At 44.2% G+C, this 17,280-nt stretch overlaps 1 protein-coding gene across 8 annotated transcripts in view; it reads right to left on the bottom strand.

The window, feature by feature from the left end:
* Nucleotides 1-17,280, bottom strand: part of SETD5 (SET domain containing 5) — a 193,227-nt gene that overhangs the window by 59,214 nt on the left and 116,733 nt on the right. For all 8 annotated transcript variants that reach the window (XR_012647042.1, XR_012647041.1, XM_075006096.1 and 5 more), the window contains 3 exons: nt 9,862-10,104; nt 3,604-3,752; nt 444-561 (listed from right to left, as the gene is read on the bottom strand). Coding sequence is in view for 6 of the 8 variants with exons in the window: in XM_075006096.1 (XP_074862197.1) it covers nt 444-561; nt 3,604-3,752; nt 9,862-10,104 (510 nt within the window). In the remaining 2 variants the exon portion in view is untranslated. The remainder of the gene's footprint in view (nt 1-443; nt 562-3,603; nt 3,753-9,861; nt 10,105-17,280) is intronic.

The raw sequence follows: 17,280 nt of genomic DNA on the forward strand, positions 1-17,280 counted from the left end.
AGGGGGCAATCTTCTTCCAAGAAGGGAGATCCTGTACGGCATGCTAAAAGTATCATCTCAATTCTCCTCAGAAAAAAGCCCAATTTACTGCTCTTCCCTATGCTCTACTTTGTCTTTTCTTGGACCCCTCCCATAACCTGACCAGAGGAAACCTGCAAGGATTCTCTTACCTAGCTGTCTCAGGTTTCTGGGAGAAAGGCCCTGTTTCCCACAACCTCTTCCCCCTACCTCCCCTCATCTTCAGCCTACAGGCAGCCACTGGGGAAAAAAATCTATACATACATCTGCTGGATTACTAAGTTTTCTCCCTTCTCTTCACAGTACTGACATTACTTGGGGCCACTGCATTTTATACAGCACTTGGATGCTTGTGAAAGGGGCTATATTAAAAGCCTGTGCACTTCCAGACAGTGTTTTCACTGAAGGGGGAGCAGGAAATTTACCTCTGCGTTTGGTGTACAGGAACGCCTGATGAACCTGGCGTCATTGCCAAAGGTGCGGGCATCCACACACATCTCAACACCGTTGAACTTAGAGTAGAACAGCACAAAGGGGTATGGCCTAGGGAAGTAACAAACTCCTGTAATTCCCACAGATTCAATTCCCACCCCCAATATACCAGCCACTCCTTTCACAACAGGAATGTGGGCTGCAGCTCTGCCCCTCTCTCTTTTGCTCAGGGAGTTCACATAGCTCCTAACTTGTAATCCAACAGATCTACCTCAATAAGCAAAGATTTTTATTACATAAGTGGAAAAACAAAAGTATGGACATGAGTAACCATGCGTTAAGTTAAAATTTGCATAAGCTGGGACGGGCCCCCAGCTTGGCTGCACCTGGCTCCCCGCTCCCACGAGTGGCAGGGAGCCCAGAGCCAGGCACAGCAGGACTTGTCAGTTTCCCTCCAGTTGTGCTGCCCCACCCCACCAACTGGAGCCACAAAATTCACCAGGGCAGCAATGCTGGTCAGTTTCCCAGGAAACTGACTGGCACTGCCTGCTGCCCACCACTGCCTGGAGCCAGGACACTGACCAGCACAGGCGTACAGGAGCACGGAGCACTGGGGTCAGTGTAGGTGGAGGGGAGCCTGGAGTCAGGCTGCTGCCTGGTTCCTGGCTCCCCGCCATTTGCTGGAGCCAGGAAATTGATCAGCACAGCAGCGCTAGCCAGTTTCCCAGCTCCTGTAAGTGAAAGGGGCACGGGGTGGACCAGCCCAGCAGCTCCCCAGTTTTCCCCTAGCCTGGCTGACTCCACTTGCTGATTTCAACTTGCATTAATCCAAGTAACACACAAGTTGAAATCACATAAATCAGGCCAGTGGTTCATCTAGCCCAGGGCTCTGTCTCTGACAGAAGCCAATGCCAGATGTTTCAAAGGGAGAGAAAGAAAAAGTGATTTATCAAGTGATCCACCTGCTGTCATCCAATCCCAGCTTCTGGCAGCCAACTGTTTATAGACAGCTAGAGCATAGGCTTTAGTTCCTGACCATCTTGGCTGATGGGGACTGATAGGTCTATCCTCCATCCATTCATCTCATTCTTTTTAAAACCCAGTTATTTTTTTTGGCTTTCATGCCATCATCGGGCAAGGAGTGCTACAAGATGACCATACACTGAAGAAATTGTATTTTCTTACCTGTGTTTAAGATTGCTGCATATTGACAATGTTGAGAAACCACTAGTTTGTGTGTTATGTGAAGGGGTAAATATTTCCCTGTTCACTTTCTCTTTATCATTCATGAGTTTGGAGACCACTATCTTATCCCTCCTCAGTCAGCCATCTCTTCTATCAGTTCAACTGTCCTAGTCTCTTCACTCTCCTCATACAGAAGCTTTCCATATCCCTTCCCAACCCACATGTTCTCAATTCTAATGCATCTTTTTTGAGAGGGCAACCAGAACTTCACAAGTATTCAAGATGTGAAAATACCAGGGATTTATAGAGGAACTACATTGTTTGACCTCCTGACTCTTTCTTTCCTAACAGTTCATAACATTCCATTTTTTTTTGGACGGCTGCTGCATCTTTAGTAGAAGTTTTCAGAGAATTATCCACAATGACTCCAAGATTTCTCTCTTGAGAGAGCACAGATAATTGAGACTTCATTTTATATGTATAGTTGGGATAATATTTTCCAATATGCACCACTTTGCACTTACCACTATGGAATTTCATTATCTTTTTTTGGACCAGTGAATTGGTATTGAGAGATCCTTTTGTAACTTGTCACAGTCTGCCTTGGATTTAATTATCTCAAGTAATTTTTCTACCATCTGTGAACTTTGCCACCTCACTGTTTACCCCTTTATCCAGATCATTTATGAGCATGTTGAAGAATACTTGCCTCAGTACAGTTTGTTGCGAGACCCCTATAACTTGCCTCCAACCGTGCACATCAACCATTTTTCTTACCCTTGGTTTTTTATCTTTTAATCAGTTACCAATCTAGCACAGGTACCTTATCCCATGACTCCTTATCTTACTTAAGAGCTTTTGGTGAGGGATTCTGTCAAAGGGTTTCTGAAAATCCAAGGACACTATGTCCACTAGATCAATTGTATCCAAATTCTTGCTGACATCCTCAAAAGAATCTGAAAACACTGGTGAGGCATAATTTCCCTTTACAAAAGCTGGGCTGATTTTCCCGACAAACTGTTCTTCTGTGTGGCTGATAATTTTGTTCTTTACTACATTTTCAACCAGTCTATCTGGTACTGAAGTTAGGCTTACTGGCCAGTAACTTTCAGCATGGTCTCTACAGCCTTATTAAAAAATATCAAAGTCACATCAGCCACTCAAATTATTTAACACAGTAGCTGACTGTGATGGGGTTTTGGGGTCCCCCAAGCTCTGCACCCTGTCCGCAGGCAGGAGAGTCTCTCATTCAGCAGGAAAACAGCGGGTTTATTAGCCGACAGGACACAGCATTGCACAGAGGAGTCAATACAGCCGGCAGAGACAGCCAGTCCAATCTATGTTGAGGAGAGGAGGCCCCAAGGGGCCCCCAGAGCTGGGGCCTGGCCCCCTCCTTAGTCTCTCTCTCCCTCAGCCCAGACTAACTGCTTCCCAACTCCCCGTTTTAATTTAAACCCCTCAGGCTCCACCTCCTCCTTTGTCTGCAGTACAAAGGTGTTACCTGGTCGTCAGGGTTACCCTCAGCAGGAGCCCCACACCCTCTGTGCGCCACACACACACACACACAGGTATCCCCCACTCCATCACACTGACTTGAGAAAATAGGTTGCACACCAATTGAGGTTTGCAATTTCACACTGAGTTTCATCAGAACTCTTGGGTGAATAACCATCTACTCCCAGTGACTTATCAGTGTTTAATTTATCAGTTTGTTACAAAACCTCCTCCATGGACACCTCACTCTGGGACAGTGTTTTAGGTACCAAAGCTGAGAAGAATGGCTCTCTTGTAGGAGTCTCATCTCATTTAATTTTATCTGGGCTGATTTGTATCTATTTACTGTGCCATACGTGGCACAGCTATATGACACCTTGCAGCAGAGTGCATGTCAGTGAAGTTTCTGAACCACAGTCCGCAGTCAAGCCATGCCCCGGTGTTCTCACACTAGTCAGTGAATATAATTCTTACTTTTTGAAGAAATGCCCATTGACTTCAAATTGTTGCCGTAACATAACCTTTCCTCGGTATTCAATTATAAGGGTATCTAGTGCCAAGTCTCTTGCTGCTCTCAAGATCTTCCGGTGCTTCTGAACCCGAGCCACTCTCCCGAGCTGCAACTGCAACAGAAAACAGAACAAAATATGAGAACTCATAATGGAACTTGTGGCAACAGCTCTGTACGCTTCGTATGTAAATCAAAGGATAAACTGGTTTCTGGTAAAAGATCATGGGAAGACTGACTAGCTCATTACACTCCTCACTCCAAGACAGACACTTGGGCAATAGATGAATTGGAAATAATGTTTATTCATGGAAATAGGAAAATGCATCTGTTCTTACTCCAAAATATCCTTTGCGTAATAAGGTCAACAGATCCATTAGGGCTGGTACTTCAGCCTGACTGCCACATAAGGACAGAACCAGACCTGTCAAACATTGGCAGTATGAGAATGACCCACCTCCTTAAGTTCCTTTCCTCCAGTTCAGACAATATCCACAGCCAGTATAATTTAACGCTACGTTCCTAAATTACAAATTGAGGAAAAAGCAGTTTCTCTCACTGCTGAACATAAATTCTTCCTAATAACAACCCCAAATTCTTGGATGTTAATTTCGCTCTCTATTCTAGAGAAGACATTTGTCTGAAGACCTTATTATTTGAAGAAACCAAATTTTCAGGTAAACATGAATGAATTTTCTCAGAGGTGGCTGCCACAGACACAAAAACAAAAAAAAAGTTTCAAGCAGTCCTGTAGCACCTTGAAGACCAATAATTTTATATATTAGGTAATAAGCATTCATGGGCAAGACCCACTTCAGATTTTGGAGCAAAAATGCAAATATCAAAGGTGGGGAGATTGTTCACCAATCTTACACGTTGCAAGGACAGGTTTCCCCATCTTTGATTTTCGCAAGAATGGCACCCATCCCACTTAACTCATTGTTTCAACAGGCCATATTAATGATAGGTGACTCTCCCCCTAGACCTTTTTTATTTCTTCTCTCTCTGCCCCTCCTTCTTATATTTTTATACACACACACACACACGTGTTCAACCTGGGCAGTGAAGTAAGGAGCTGAACAAGATTTCAAGAACATGTCTCTGATTTCGCCCTGTTGGAATAATAGTGATGCCCAAAAGTTTAATGCTGAAATTTGTACAAAACATCAATTTTTGAACATGTGGAGAAGACTGGACAGATCTCTAGAGTACTTTTGTTTAGACATTTTTGTGTACTCAATAAATATAGCTGGAGGAATTCAAGTCTATGCTTCACGAGTTTTACATGGAATTAAAAGTATGGACTTTACACCAGTCAGAAGAACAAGTTCACTGTAGTGGTCCATAAAACAATAATCACTTCATCCAAGCATTTATTTGAAACCAGTCCATAGCAGACCTGAACAAGAGAGGCATCTGAATGCCAATGCTAGGTTAATCAAGCCGAAAAACCACAGCTTCTACAGCAGCAAAGTGAGTGGACCACACGAGTGGCTGTCTCATCTCAGTGGGCTGCATGAAACTTGTAACAAAGACTGTCTCAGAATAGGGTAACGATATGTGTGATACTTCTTGTTTTCCCATTATGGCCATCCTCACCTTGTGTCAATTTTTTGTAATCTGAGACCTTGTTCTGGATAGTATTCACCTGGTGTTGGCCACTGTTGGCAGACAGGATACCAGAGTTAGATGGACCTTTGGTCTGACCTTGTATGGCCATCTTCTTACTGTAAGCAGGCATTGCACCTTGTGACCACCACAGAAGTGACCACCCTAGTCAGAGTCTGTAGCATTTCAGGTCATCTGGAGGGTGCATTTCACCACTGTTTTGTCCTCTTCCACCACAGTGGCAAACTCCTGAGCTCAGTGCTATGCTATACTTTCCTTGAACTTGCTAATGAAATCCCACAGGTTGAAGTTGTACCTGCCTAGCAGGGCTGGATGGTTGGACACCCAAAATTGCAGTGTGGCTGCTGAATAAAGTTTTCCTGCCAAACAAATCTAGTCTCTTGGCATTTTTTTTAAACTGTGCAACTCCCCGGGCTCTTCCACAGATGGTGAACACAACCAGGGATCCCACTGGAGGGTGAGTGTACAGGTATTCAGAGACTGGTACTCTGAAGTCAGCAGAGGTGCTGCTTATTTGAGAGGGGCCTGCCATGGCTTCATCCAGAGACAATGAAGACAAATGCACAGCAGGTGGAGAGGTGGCTCCTGGGATGCTGGGGCCCACTGTGTTGCCCATGTTGGATTCAGCACTGTGCACTGACTTGGGTGCCAGTGGCCACTTGTCTGATGAAGCCTGGGAGAAATGGTGGGAGTAAAGGACCAGCATGACACACACACCTCAATTTCCGTACCACCACTGAGCAGCTGCCCCATCTGCAGATACGTCATGCTGCATGTATGTTCTACATTCATTGTTTTTAGTAAATGAAATTCCTGGATGTGAAAGCAATCTTTACTCCATTACATGAAAGCAAGCAAGCACACCTCAGCAATGCAACAGGCACTACTGCACTTGGTTCACTGTAGGACAAGTATCTCCCTCTAGCATTGTAGCCACCACACTCCAATGCATGGCAATAGGTATTACTGTCAGCATCGAATTGCTACCTCAAGACATCCCTGATCCTTATGGCTCCGCACTATGCTCTTCTAATAGTCCAGGTTCCAGGCTGTTCAAACTCAGCCTGGAAGGGGTTAAGTAAACCTTTCACCTTTCCCTTCACAAATATTATGGAAGGTACAGCAGAGAGCTTTAAGCATCATCCAGGTTCAACTCCCCATACAATCACTACCAGTGCACTTTTAAAAGGCTAAAAGCACACTCTGCAGTCATTCTGCACCTGCTCAGCCTGCTGTGCACCTGCTCGCTCCTTGCTGCTGTTCAGGCTCCCAGCGTGTGACTTCATGAGCCATGGCATTCAGAGGTAGGCAGAGTCTAACAGGACCACAATGGGCACTTCAATTTCACCTATGGTGAACTTCTGGTCTGGAATAGAAAGTCGCTACTTGAAGCTTCCTGTACGGGCACCTTTCCAAACCAGCCTGTGTTAATGCTTGTGAAACACCCACAGGGATTCACAAGCCCCTGGAGACCCACAGACACACACCCCTTCTGATTAACGTACTCAGACTAGGAGGTCTGGTGGCAAAATTGGAATACACGTGCGCTCTATTCCCCCTTTCAGTTTCAGAAGCAAGGTCATCCACAATTTCATTCACGTTGCCCAGATTCGTGGTCTGTTTGAGAAGGATGTGATTGGTGACCTTGCACACTTCCATCAATGAAAGTCCAACGGTCAAATTTCCCACTCCAGACTGATTAGTGAATGATTGGTAGCCATCTGACATAGCCAGCTTCCACAGTGTCATTGCCACACACTGCTCTGATGGCAAGGCAGCTCTCATTCTTATGTTCTTGTGCCATTGGGTGAGGGTGAGCTCACACCACACAGTCCCATAAGAATGGCTTTATTCATATGAAAGTTCTGCAGCCACTGCTCGTCATTACAGACTTACGTGATGATGTGATCCCACAACTCAGTGCTTGTTTCATAAGCTCAAAAGCAGCATTCCACAGTGATCACCACCTCTACAAATGACACAAAAAAATCTTGTGTCATAGCTACTATATGTGGCATGATCAGTACCTGGCTACTCATCACAACTTTGCAGCATAAGGAATAACTGCCATTTGTGGCAGGTTAGTGGGACTTAGCATTTTCTGCAACAGTTTGGGATCCATTCCTGCAGACTAAGGAGGCAAAGTGTACACAAAAAGCCATTGAAAGACGGCGTCAAATGCAGCTGGAAGTACATGAGTTGCTGGGATATGAAGTGATGTTCTACTGTGCTCTGTGGGATAGCTGCCCAGAGTACATTGCTTAAAATGCTGGTACAAATGTCACAAGTACAGTCACAATACTGCACTGGCAACTGAAAAGCGTGGACACGAGAAATTTCACTGCTGTGCTCTGTGAGAGGTGCTGTAACTGACAGTGCTTTACATCTGCCAGTGTAAACAAAGCCTTTCTTTACTCTTAAGCTAGGACTACACTAAAGTAGCAGATAGTATTAAGGTACACAATTGCAGCTACATTAATTATGTAGCTGAATCAACGTACCTTAAATCAGGCTTCCATGCCATTCCCACTAAGGGAGGCTGATGGGAGCGAACACTCACGTTGACCTTGCTTACTCCCCAAAAGGAGCAGGAGTCAACATGGGCACCCTGAGAGTTCAATTTGGCACATCCCTACCAGATGTGCTAAATTAAATTCCAGAAGATCCATCATGGCAGTGTCAATCTTCCTGGAAGATCCTGAAGATCTCATGGGTAGAAATGTGGCACCACTAGCTCGTCCTGTTCACAACCAATGACTGCAGTGGTGGGTATGTAAGTACTCAAACCCCTTTGTAGGGACAAAGTACTTCTTTTCCACCCTTTTTGAGGTGGTGGGAATAGAGGATGGGGTCTTCCAGCTGACTCTGGCAACTTTCAGGACTCCTTTGTATATTGGGACTGTGACTCTCACTGGGGAAGACATGGACAGCACATTTGCTCCCCCATCTCCTCTGGTCTGAGGACCACATTAGCTGCCATCCTTCAGCGCAGTGCCTGATGCTCACAAAAAGGCCTCGCAATGCCCGTCCAGGGAGGAGATGAATGATTAGAGGAGGTTTGGTGGTATTCCCACCTGCCAAAGACAGCAGCCTTGGGATGAATACTGATTCCTAACCCAAGATGGTCAAGCAGGGTGTCCTGCAATGAGCCTGGTGCAGAAAGTGTTGGGGATGCTATCTGCAGTCTGACAAGGTGACAGAGGACTGGCAAGAAGGCAGTAGATACCAGCATAAGGGGTATATTCCACGTATTCTGGTACAGCCTACCAGGAACTGGAGGTGGGGGCACAAAGCAACCTCACCAGCACTGGACTGCATCTTGCCCTGCAAAGCTGGCGGAGCTCTGTAGCAAGACATTCAAAGGGGGAGCAAGAGACAAGATATTTCCTTTCATTGCTGACATTTCTGAGCCTAGATCACTCTTCATAGCTTTTACGGCACCAGCTGATGCAAAAACCTCCAAAGAAGAAGTAATGCTGATGAGACAATCTCAAAAATCCAGTACACATTTGGGACATGGCTTGGAATAAGACAATGCACAGAGTACAACTGTAAGCTAAAAAATTTGAAGCAAATTTTGGAATTTCCCTAAAAAACTCTGCAGCACAGAGGGCTGGCTGCTATAAACACAGGAAGATATGGAGGCAACAGAGGGGGAAGGAATAACCTCTGCTCCAGAGACTTGATGGCTTTGATTCTGCCTCTAATCCACAAGGTTGATATACCCATTACAATGGATGTGTGGACCTTAGAATGAAAAAGGAAACATACTCCATGAAGACACAAAGTATCCCTTATGAAATCAGCAATGGTTTGGCTGGGCCAGAAAGATTTTTGGACCTGTCCCTGAGAAGGAACCTGTTCTTCTATAATCAAAGTTGGGAATGGCATACAAGTGGTAAAGACACTTAACTTCATGTCTCATGAACTATGCTAACGTCTACCCTCTGTATACAGAAACACAGGACTAGAGGGATCTTCAGGTTAATTGAGTTCAACCCCCCTTAATAATGCAGGGAAATTTGTGATATAATCCCTAAACTAAAACTAGTTGGGTTGCTTGCTTGCTCTAATCCTATTCAGAGGCTCAAACTCACTCCTCATGGTTAGAAACCTTCTCCTAATTGTCTGCCTGAATTCATTCATTGCCAGTTGATACCTATTTGTTCTTGGACCAATATTGTTCTTTTGTTTAAATAGCTAATTTCCCTCTCATGTATAGCTACAGACAGCAATCACACAGTCTCTCAGACTTCAGTTTGCTCGGCTACGCAAGCCAACCTCTATTAAGTTTCCTCTTCTAAGATGATTTCAATTGCCCTGATGGGCCTTGGAACCCTTCTCTGTACCTCTTTCAGCTGAACTACTCTTTCTTTAAGATCACTGTCCAGAACTGCACCCAGGCTTTCAGATGAGGTTTTACCAATGCCCTGAATAGCATACCACATAACGTCTACTGAAAATAATTACACACAAATACACCTTTATGTGCATCTGGGATCAGAAATGGTCTTCTTGCTCACCCAACCCAGACCTCATACTTAAGAACAAAAGGCTTGTCCTCCATCCACTCCTGTATTCACATTAGTTCTTACCTGCATCTGGGACCCAACAACAGTATTATTGCAGGCCAACTCTGTCTTGTTGATTGTGTCCAACATAGCAATTTTGCCCACAAATTCTTTACTGGCACTTAAATGCTGTTCCAGGAGGTTCTGTACATCAGCACTGTATTGGTTAGTAAAGGCTTCTTCATACTGATCTGTCCAGAGACGTATTCGATTCTCCCACCCCTCAGCTGTGTTCTCATCCAGGGCATGTGCTTCAGAAGGAGAATTCTGCACCAAAGAATACAGGGTTAATGAATAGCACATTCAGGGGAAAAAAACAGTCCAAGCAGCAGCGGTGGAAGTGCTGGAGGCCATCAGACTTCTCCTCGATTGCCAGACCTAGAAAAGCGAATCTCTCAGAAGGCCTTGGGTCCCACTCATATGCTCACATGGTCATGTCCAAGAGGTAGCGCGGTTACATTTTCTACTCTGTAGCACAGAAAAAAAAAAGCTGCTGCTTACTAGTGAACCATGGAAAATTCTGCATAAGGTGAAACCCGGAAGGGATATACTGCTTGAGTTACCCTATATGGAGAGAAGGCACTCAGAAGCATGAGGAACAAAACCTGATTTTCTTGCTTGCCTCCTGAACTCCTCCTTTTCACTGCTCCTCTTGCCACTCTTTGGCTCATCCCTTTTCAAGCCTCTCCTGATTTGGCTATCATCCCAGCATTTATTCTACAGTTCCCAACCCCAAAAACAAAGGACAAAAAACAAAAAGGTAAATGTTTAAGTACAAATAAGCAAGTAAAAATGCACACTTGTAGAGAGCTTGCAAAAAGGGTTACCTTAGAAATAGCTAGAGGTATAAAAAGGACTTTTGAACAAGTAGAGGATTAAGTAATAGAAACAGACAATAAAATAGTTAAAACTAAAATATAAACCAACACTCCACTCTGGTTTGGAATAATACAGTTTTGCCCATTGTCCAAGTGTTCATCACCCTGTGTCGATTACTGAAAATCCTGCTCTCCAACCCTCACAAATGCAATCCTGCTCCACTCATATCCACTAAGAATGCTGCTGCTAAAATCATTTTCCTAGCTTGTCCCTTCAGTCATGTCTCTCTGTATCACTCCACCAGCTCCCTGTTCTCTACTGAGTCAAATATAGTAGGTTGCTTGGATTTACTTTCAAGGCTTCTCAGGATCAGTAACTCCTCATTTGCTGTTAGCTCATGCCTCCAACTGGCCCATGATTCCAGCCACCATAACTTAGTTGTAAAGTTTTTATAAACAAGCAGCTGCATGCTCTTAGGCCACACCCTGCATTAGAGAGACACCATAAACATCTGTAAAGCTCTCTCATTTTCTTCTTTCAACTGGTTCTTTGCTGGGATGCCTACAGAGAACTTTACAACAGTCACAAAGAACAAGTAGCCATGCTTTGGAGAATAAAATTTATTAGGTCTTGCACTTTTGTAGGTAAAAAAGTTCGTAACTTAATACATGCTTTAGTCTTTAAGGTGTCACAGGACTGCTTGTTATCTGTGACTCTACAGATTAACATGAATACCCCTCTGAGACTATTTACAAGTCAGACAGCTGGTATGCCAAGATCACTGCTTACTCCTACTCCCATGTCTGTACCCATGTTGCTTATTTCACATTTAGACTGTAAACTCTTGGGGCAGTGACTGTGAACCATGGAATGTAAAATATGTAACTATACAATATTAATGTTATTTTACCCTACCTTCCCTTGCACCATTTTCTGCTGCATTCTCTCAAACTAGATTGCATTTTCCAAGTTTACACAACACAGCTGGAGTCCCTAAACCTTAGCACAAATATAGTGGGTACAGAAGTGGGCAACGAACAGCGGCACTGCATTAGACAATACCGAGAAGAATGAGAATGCAGTTTTGACAAGAAATGAATGAGGCCATGCTAAAGACATTATTAAAAGTGAAGGAGAAAGACTATCAGTAGGTGCTCCTGTTTACCTTCTCTTATAAAGCTTTATCAAGGGAATCTAAACAAAATTGGAAAGCAACAAATTTAAAAGGAAAATTCTTTTCGTGTGACAGAATGAACCCATGGAGCTCTCTGACAAGCTAGCAAGGCCAGGAACTTAGAAAGATGCACAAAAGACTAAGGTATTTGTGACATACTTCAGTTGTACATGCCACAAAATATTCTCAGAGCACAACATTCACAATTATGTTAGTTAAGACAAAAAAATAAAGGACAACAATATGTAGGGGTCATAGTGGATCACAAGCTGAGTATGAATCAGTGGCCGTGTCTACACTAGCCAAAAACTTTGAAATGGCCATTTCAAAGTTTACTAATGAAGCGCTGAAATACATATTCAGCACCTCATTAGCATGTGGGCGGCCGCGGCACTTCGAAATTGACGCAGCTCGCCGTCTTGAGGCTCATCCAGACGGGGCTCCTTTTCGAAAGGACCCCACCTGCTTTGAAGTCCCCTTATTCCCATCTGCTCATAGAAATAAGGGGACTTTGAAGTAGGCAGGGTCCTTTCAAAAAGGAGCCCCGTCTGGACGAGCCGCGTCAATTTCGAAGTGCCGTGGCCATCCGCATGCTAATGAGGCGCTGAATATGTATTTCAGCGCTTCATTAGTAAACTTCGAAATCGCCATTTCGAAGTTTTTGCTAGTGTAGACATAGCCAGTGTGATGCTGTTGAAAACAAGCGAACATGATTATGGGATGCATTAACAGGAGTGCTGCAAGCAAGGCATGAGAAGTCATTCTTCTGTTCTGCCCTGCACTAATTAGGCCTCAGCTGGAGTACTGTGCCCAGTTCTGGACCTCTCATTTTTGGAAAGCTGGAGAAACTGGGAAGCATCCAGAGAAGAGCAACTAAAACGATTAGAAGTCAAGAAAATATGACCTATGAGAGATGATTGAAAGAACCAGGTTTGTTTAGTTTGGAAAAGAGAAGGCTGAGAGGGGATATGATAGAAGTTTCAGGTACCTAAAAGGGCATTACAAGGAAGAGGGACAAATATTATTCTCCTTAGCCTCTGAAACCAGCACAAGAAGCAATGGTTTTAATTGCAGCAAGAGATGTTTAGATTGGACATTAGGAAAAAGTTCCTAACTGTCATGGTGGTTAATTACTAGAATAAATTGCCTAGAGTAGGTGTGGAATCTGTCATTAGAGGTATTTAAGAACAGGTTGGACAAATATCTAACAGGGATGATGTAGATGGTACTTTTTCCTGCAGCAAGGGCAGGAGACAGGACGTGAGGTGCCTTCCAGTTCTACTGTTTTATGGTTCTATTCATAAGCATGAGTTACATGAATAACTGTACACTACAGGTTGAACCTCCCTCATCCAGCAACCCCGGATCTGACTGGTCTCGCACCAGAGTATTTGCCGGACGAAAGGAGGTCCCCTCCTTGTCTCTGACTCTGTGCCTTGCTACCTTCCCTGCCACCACCCTTGCATCCTACTCCATCCCCAGCAGCCCCCTGCCTCCACCCCAGCCCCTGCTAGGTTGACGCTGGCCCCGGACCAGCTCCCAGATGCAGCTCTGGCCACACAAGCTCCACTGGACTTCCCTGGAGCTCCCCTCCACACCCTGGGCTCCAAGCCACTGGCCCTGCTCCTAATACCCTCCTAGCCAGAGGCTCTCTCATCCAGTAACGTCCTGGTGGATCACAGATGCTGCCAGACAAGAGAATCTTGGTTTTGGGAGGTGCAATCTGTACAAGGTTTTGTGCAACTTCTGAAGCTTCTACTACTGGCCACTATTGGAGCCAAAATACTGAACTGGGATGTTGAAACAGACCAGACTACACCCCAGATTAATAAGCAGCTGTGTTGCCCCTGCCCTGTAACATGGGGTGCCCTTTACAATCTTTGTTGCTGCAGCCTCGAACCTGGACTCTACACTGGTATTTCGAAGTGGCACAGCAAGCAGAGGTTATACATAGCCTGTTATTTTAAATGAGGTTTACACTTTAAGCACTGGCATATCAACTATCAAAGCATGTTGGACCTAGGAGTAATGAAAGTTTATTAGCAGATTCCTTTCACTAAGAACACACAGGAAAAAAACCTCTACCTTCACCATTGATAAAGAATTCTGAGTTCACAGTGTTACCACTTAGGTTTAATGCATCCTTCTCCAATAACTTTTTGCTCTTAATAGTCAGCTGCAGAGGTTTTTTCAGGAGAGGGACTGAAACTATCAAGCAGAAGGATAAATACCCCCAGGTTTTGGGATGGTGCCATATTACTGTGAACTGTTTCGACTGATGCAAATGAACGTGGTGAACATGAGTTTGGTATGGCTTGGTACATCTGAATTGACTAGAGGCTTCCAGCAGCAGGATTCTCTTCAAGAAGTTGAAATGGAAATTTGCTGAAATTTCACTTACAAGGTTAATTGAGACTGTGTGTGTTTTAACTTGGAACTCTGATCATATCAGATAGTAGCCAGCTCATCATGTAAAGAAAATGCAAAAGCTGGGACAAAACAGCCCCTTAGGATGGCACCGCATTAACAACTTAAGTGAATGACTGATGAGAGGGTAAACATGAGCTGATCTTTGATCTGTTTTGCAGCACCCTCCTAAAATATTAAGTTGAAAAAAAAAAAAAAAAAAGCAGTAATGGAATACCCACAGGGCATGCTTCTGCAACGTAACTCCTTTGAGAACAAGAGGTATAAGTGCTAATCAGAGTAAACTATTTAGCTCCTCAATTAACATCTGAAAATGTCTAATGCAGTTAGAGGACCCGGGTATAACCACAACCATGCTTCACTGGACATGCGGGGAGTTGGGAAGTTGGTTTAAAACAAGTAGAGGTACGAGACAAGGAGATCCAATATATCGCCAAGTATCTTCATTGCACATCTGGAGAGAGCAATGGACAACATCAAGGAAGAGGTAGAAGGGATATCTGTGCACGTGAAAAGAATTAACAACTTGAAGTTTGCAGATGATATAGTTATTAAGGAAGACGAGGAGAAGCTAGCAAAAACGGTGCAGGTGTAAAACGAAGAAGGGAATCAGTACAGACTGATTATGAACATCGATAAAACAAAAGCAATGGTATTTGGAGATAATGAACTAGGAAGGAAGATCAGTGTCGACGGTATTAAAACTAGAGAACGCAGAGAAGTTCACATATCTGGGGAACCACAAACGTATGATCTAGACTGTAAGAAGGACACAGCGACTAGAATAGCAAAAGCAAGAGCGAGTTTGAAGGTGATGGATAAGATCTGGAAAAGCAAAGCAATTAGCTTAGGAACAAAGCTGAGTGTCTTGAAAATACTCCAAGATTGGCCCAAAAAGCCAAGAACAGAACACCACTGGTCATCACCTACAGCCCCCAACTCAGACCACTGCAACGAATTATTAAAGACCTACAACCTATTCTTAATCAGGATGCTACACTCCAGAAGGCCCTGGCCTTCTCTCTCATGCCTGTTCTCTCATACAGACAACCTCCCAACCTCATGAGGATCCTCACTAACAGCCACAGTCTATACCCCAGGAACACCAGTCCTGGAACCTTTCCCTGCAACAAAGCCCGCTGCCAGCTTTGTCCACACATTTTCTCTGGAAATACCATCACCGGACCTAACCAGGTTACTCACAGAATCACGGGCACTTTCTCATGCTCCTCTACTAACATCATATATGCCATCATGTGCCAACAATGCCCAGATGCTTTGTATATTGGACAGACTTCTAACTCCCTTAGACAAAGGGTCAACGGGCACAAAACAGACATCAAAACACTCCAGATCCACAAACCAGTTAGTCAACATTTTAATGGAATGGGGCATTCTGTCAATGACCTCAAGGTGTGTGTGCTACTGAAGAGACATTATCGCACCGTTTTGGAAAGAGAAGTGGATAAGCTGACTTTTATATTCAAATTCGGCACATTAACACATGGTTTAAATCGTGATGGGAACTTTCTGAGTCGCTATAGGGGCTCATCTGCATACTTGGCTCAATCTAATTCTTGACCTTCCGCCCCACCCCTCCACTCTCTGATTTGCTCACCTTGATTGTCTTTTTCTGATTTGTCCTCCTTGCTTGCTGTTTTTGGTACTCTGTGTCTTAAATATTGAGTCTGTTCTGGTCTGGCTATGGTCTGAAGAAGTGGGTCTGTTTCACGAAAGCTCACCTAATAAACTATTTTGCTAGTCTTTAAAGTGCTACTTGACTGCTTTTTGTTTTGATAGTGTATAGACTAGCACGGCTTATTCTCTGTTGTCTTGAAAACGTGTGTATTCAGCAGCATGTTGTGCGGATGTGAGACATGGGTGATAATGGAAGATTCGAAAATATTGGCATTCGAAACGAGTCGTTATAGAAAGATCCTGTGAATAGGATGGATGCAGAAGGTCACCAATGAGGAACTGTATAGAAAGACACAGCCGAAAGAGAACCTGCTGCAGAAGGTTATAAAACAGAAGCTACAACTATTTGGGCATATTTGCAGAATGAATGATGAATGAAAAATGAAGACCCTTCTATTCAGCATAATGGACGATTTGAATAGGAGAGGCAGAACCCACAGAGAATGGGTAGATGATATAGCAGACTGGTGTGGAGCTAGTCTACAGAAACTAAGCCACTCCGCAATGGACAGGGAAAGATGGAAGGAAACAGTGAGGGAGGCAATAGACACCAACAGGAGAGGAGCCCATGTTTATTAATGATGATGCTTCACTGGACATGTGATAGACCATGTACTTCAGAGGGGAAGAGAAGAAAAGATGTCACATTCACACTGGTAGCTATACCTACCTGCTTTATTTGCCAGTCAGGATCCTGGGAAAGGGCAACATAATTACAGAGGGCTTAGGCTTGGGGGAAAAAAAACTGGTACCTACATTTTGTCACTGTTCTTCAAGATGTGTTGTTCGTATGCATTACAAAAGGTGTGTGCATGCATGATCACCTATGGGGCTGACTGTAAAACCCCCTTGGAGATGCACCTTCATGGCAACATACATGGGGTCCCTGTCAACTTGCCACCCATCCAGGTCCCTCTTGCCAATGTATTCCAACAGAGGAGGGGAGGATGGGATTTGGAATGGATACGAGCAGCACATCTCAAAGACTAACAGTTAAAAGGAATAGGTAACCATTTTTCCTCCAACTACTTGATCATGTCTATTCCAATAGCTGACTTCCAAGCAGTTCCTGGGAAGGAGGGTTCGAAACTAAAGAAGTGCTACCTGAGAAATGCTCTACCAAACACTGTGTCATCCTCTCTCTCCTGAGTAATGGTGGAACATAAGTTATGCATGGACAACCACATTGCCCCCTAGAGATATCATGAATGAAGATCTGTGTGAGGAATGCTGCTGAGGATGCCTGTGCTCTGGTGGTGTGAGCTGTTAATCCTGGAACTGGAACTTTGGCTAAGTCATAGCAGGTCCTGATGCAGGGTGTGATC

The sequence above is a fragment of the Carettochelys insculpta genome, chromosome 11 (assembly GCF_033958435.1).
Source record: "Carettochelys insculpta isolate YL-2023 chromosome 11, ASM3395843v1, whole genome shotgun sequence".
NCBI classification, from domain to species: Eukaryota; Metazoa; Chordata; order Testudines; family Carettochelyidae; genus Carettochelys; species Carettochelys insculpta.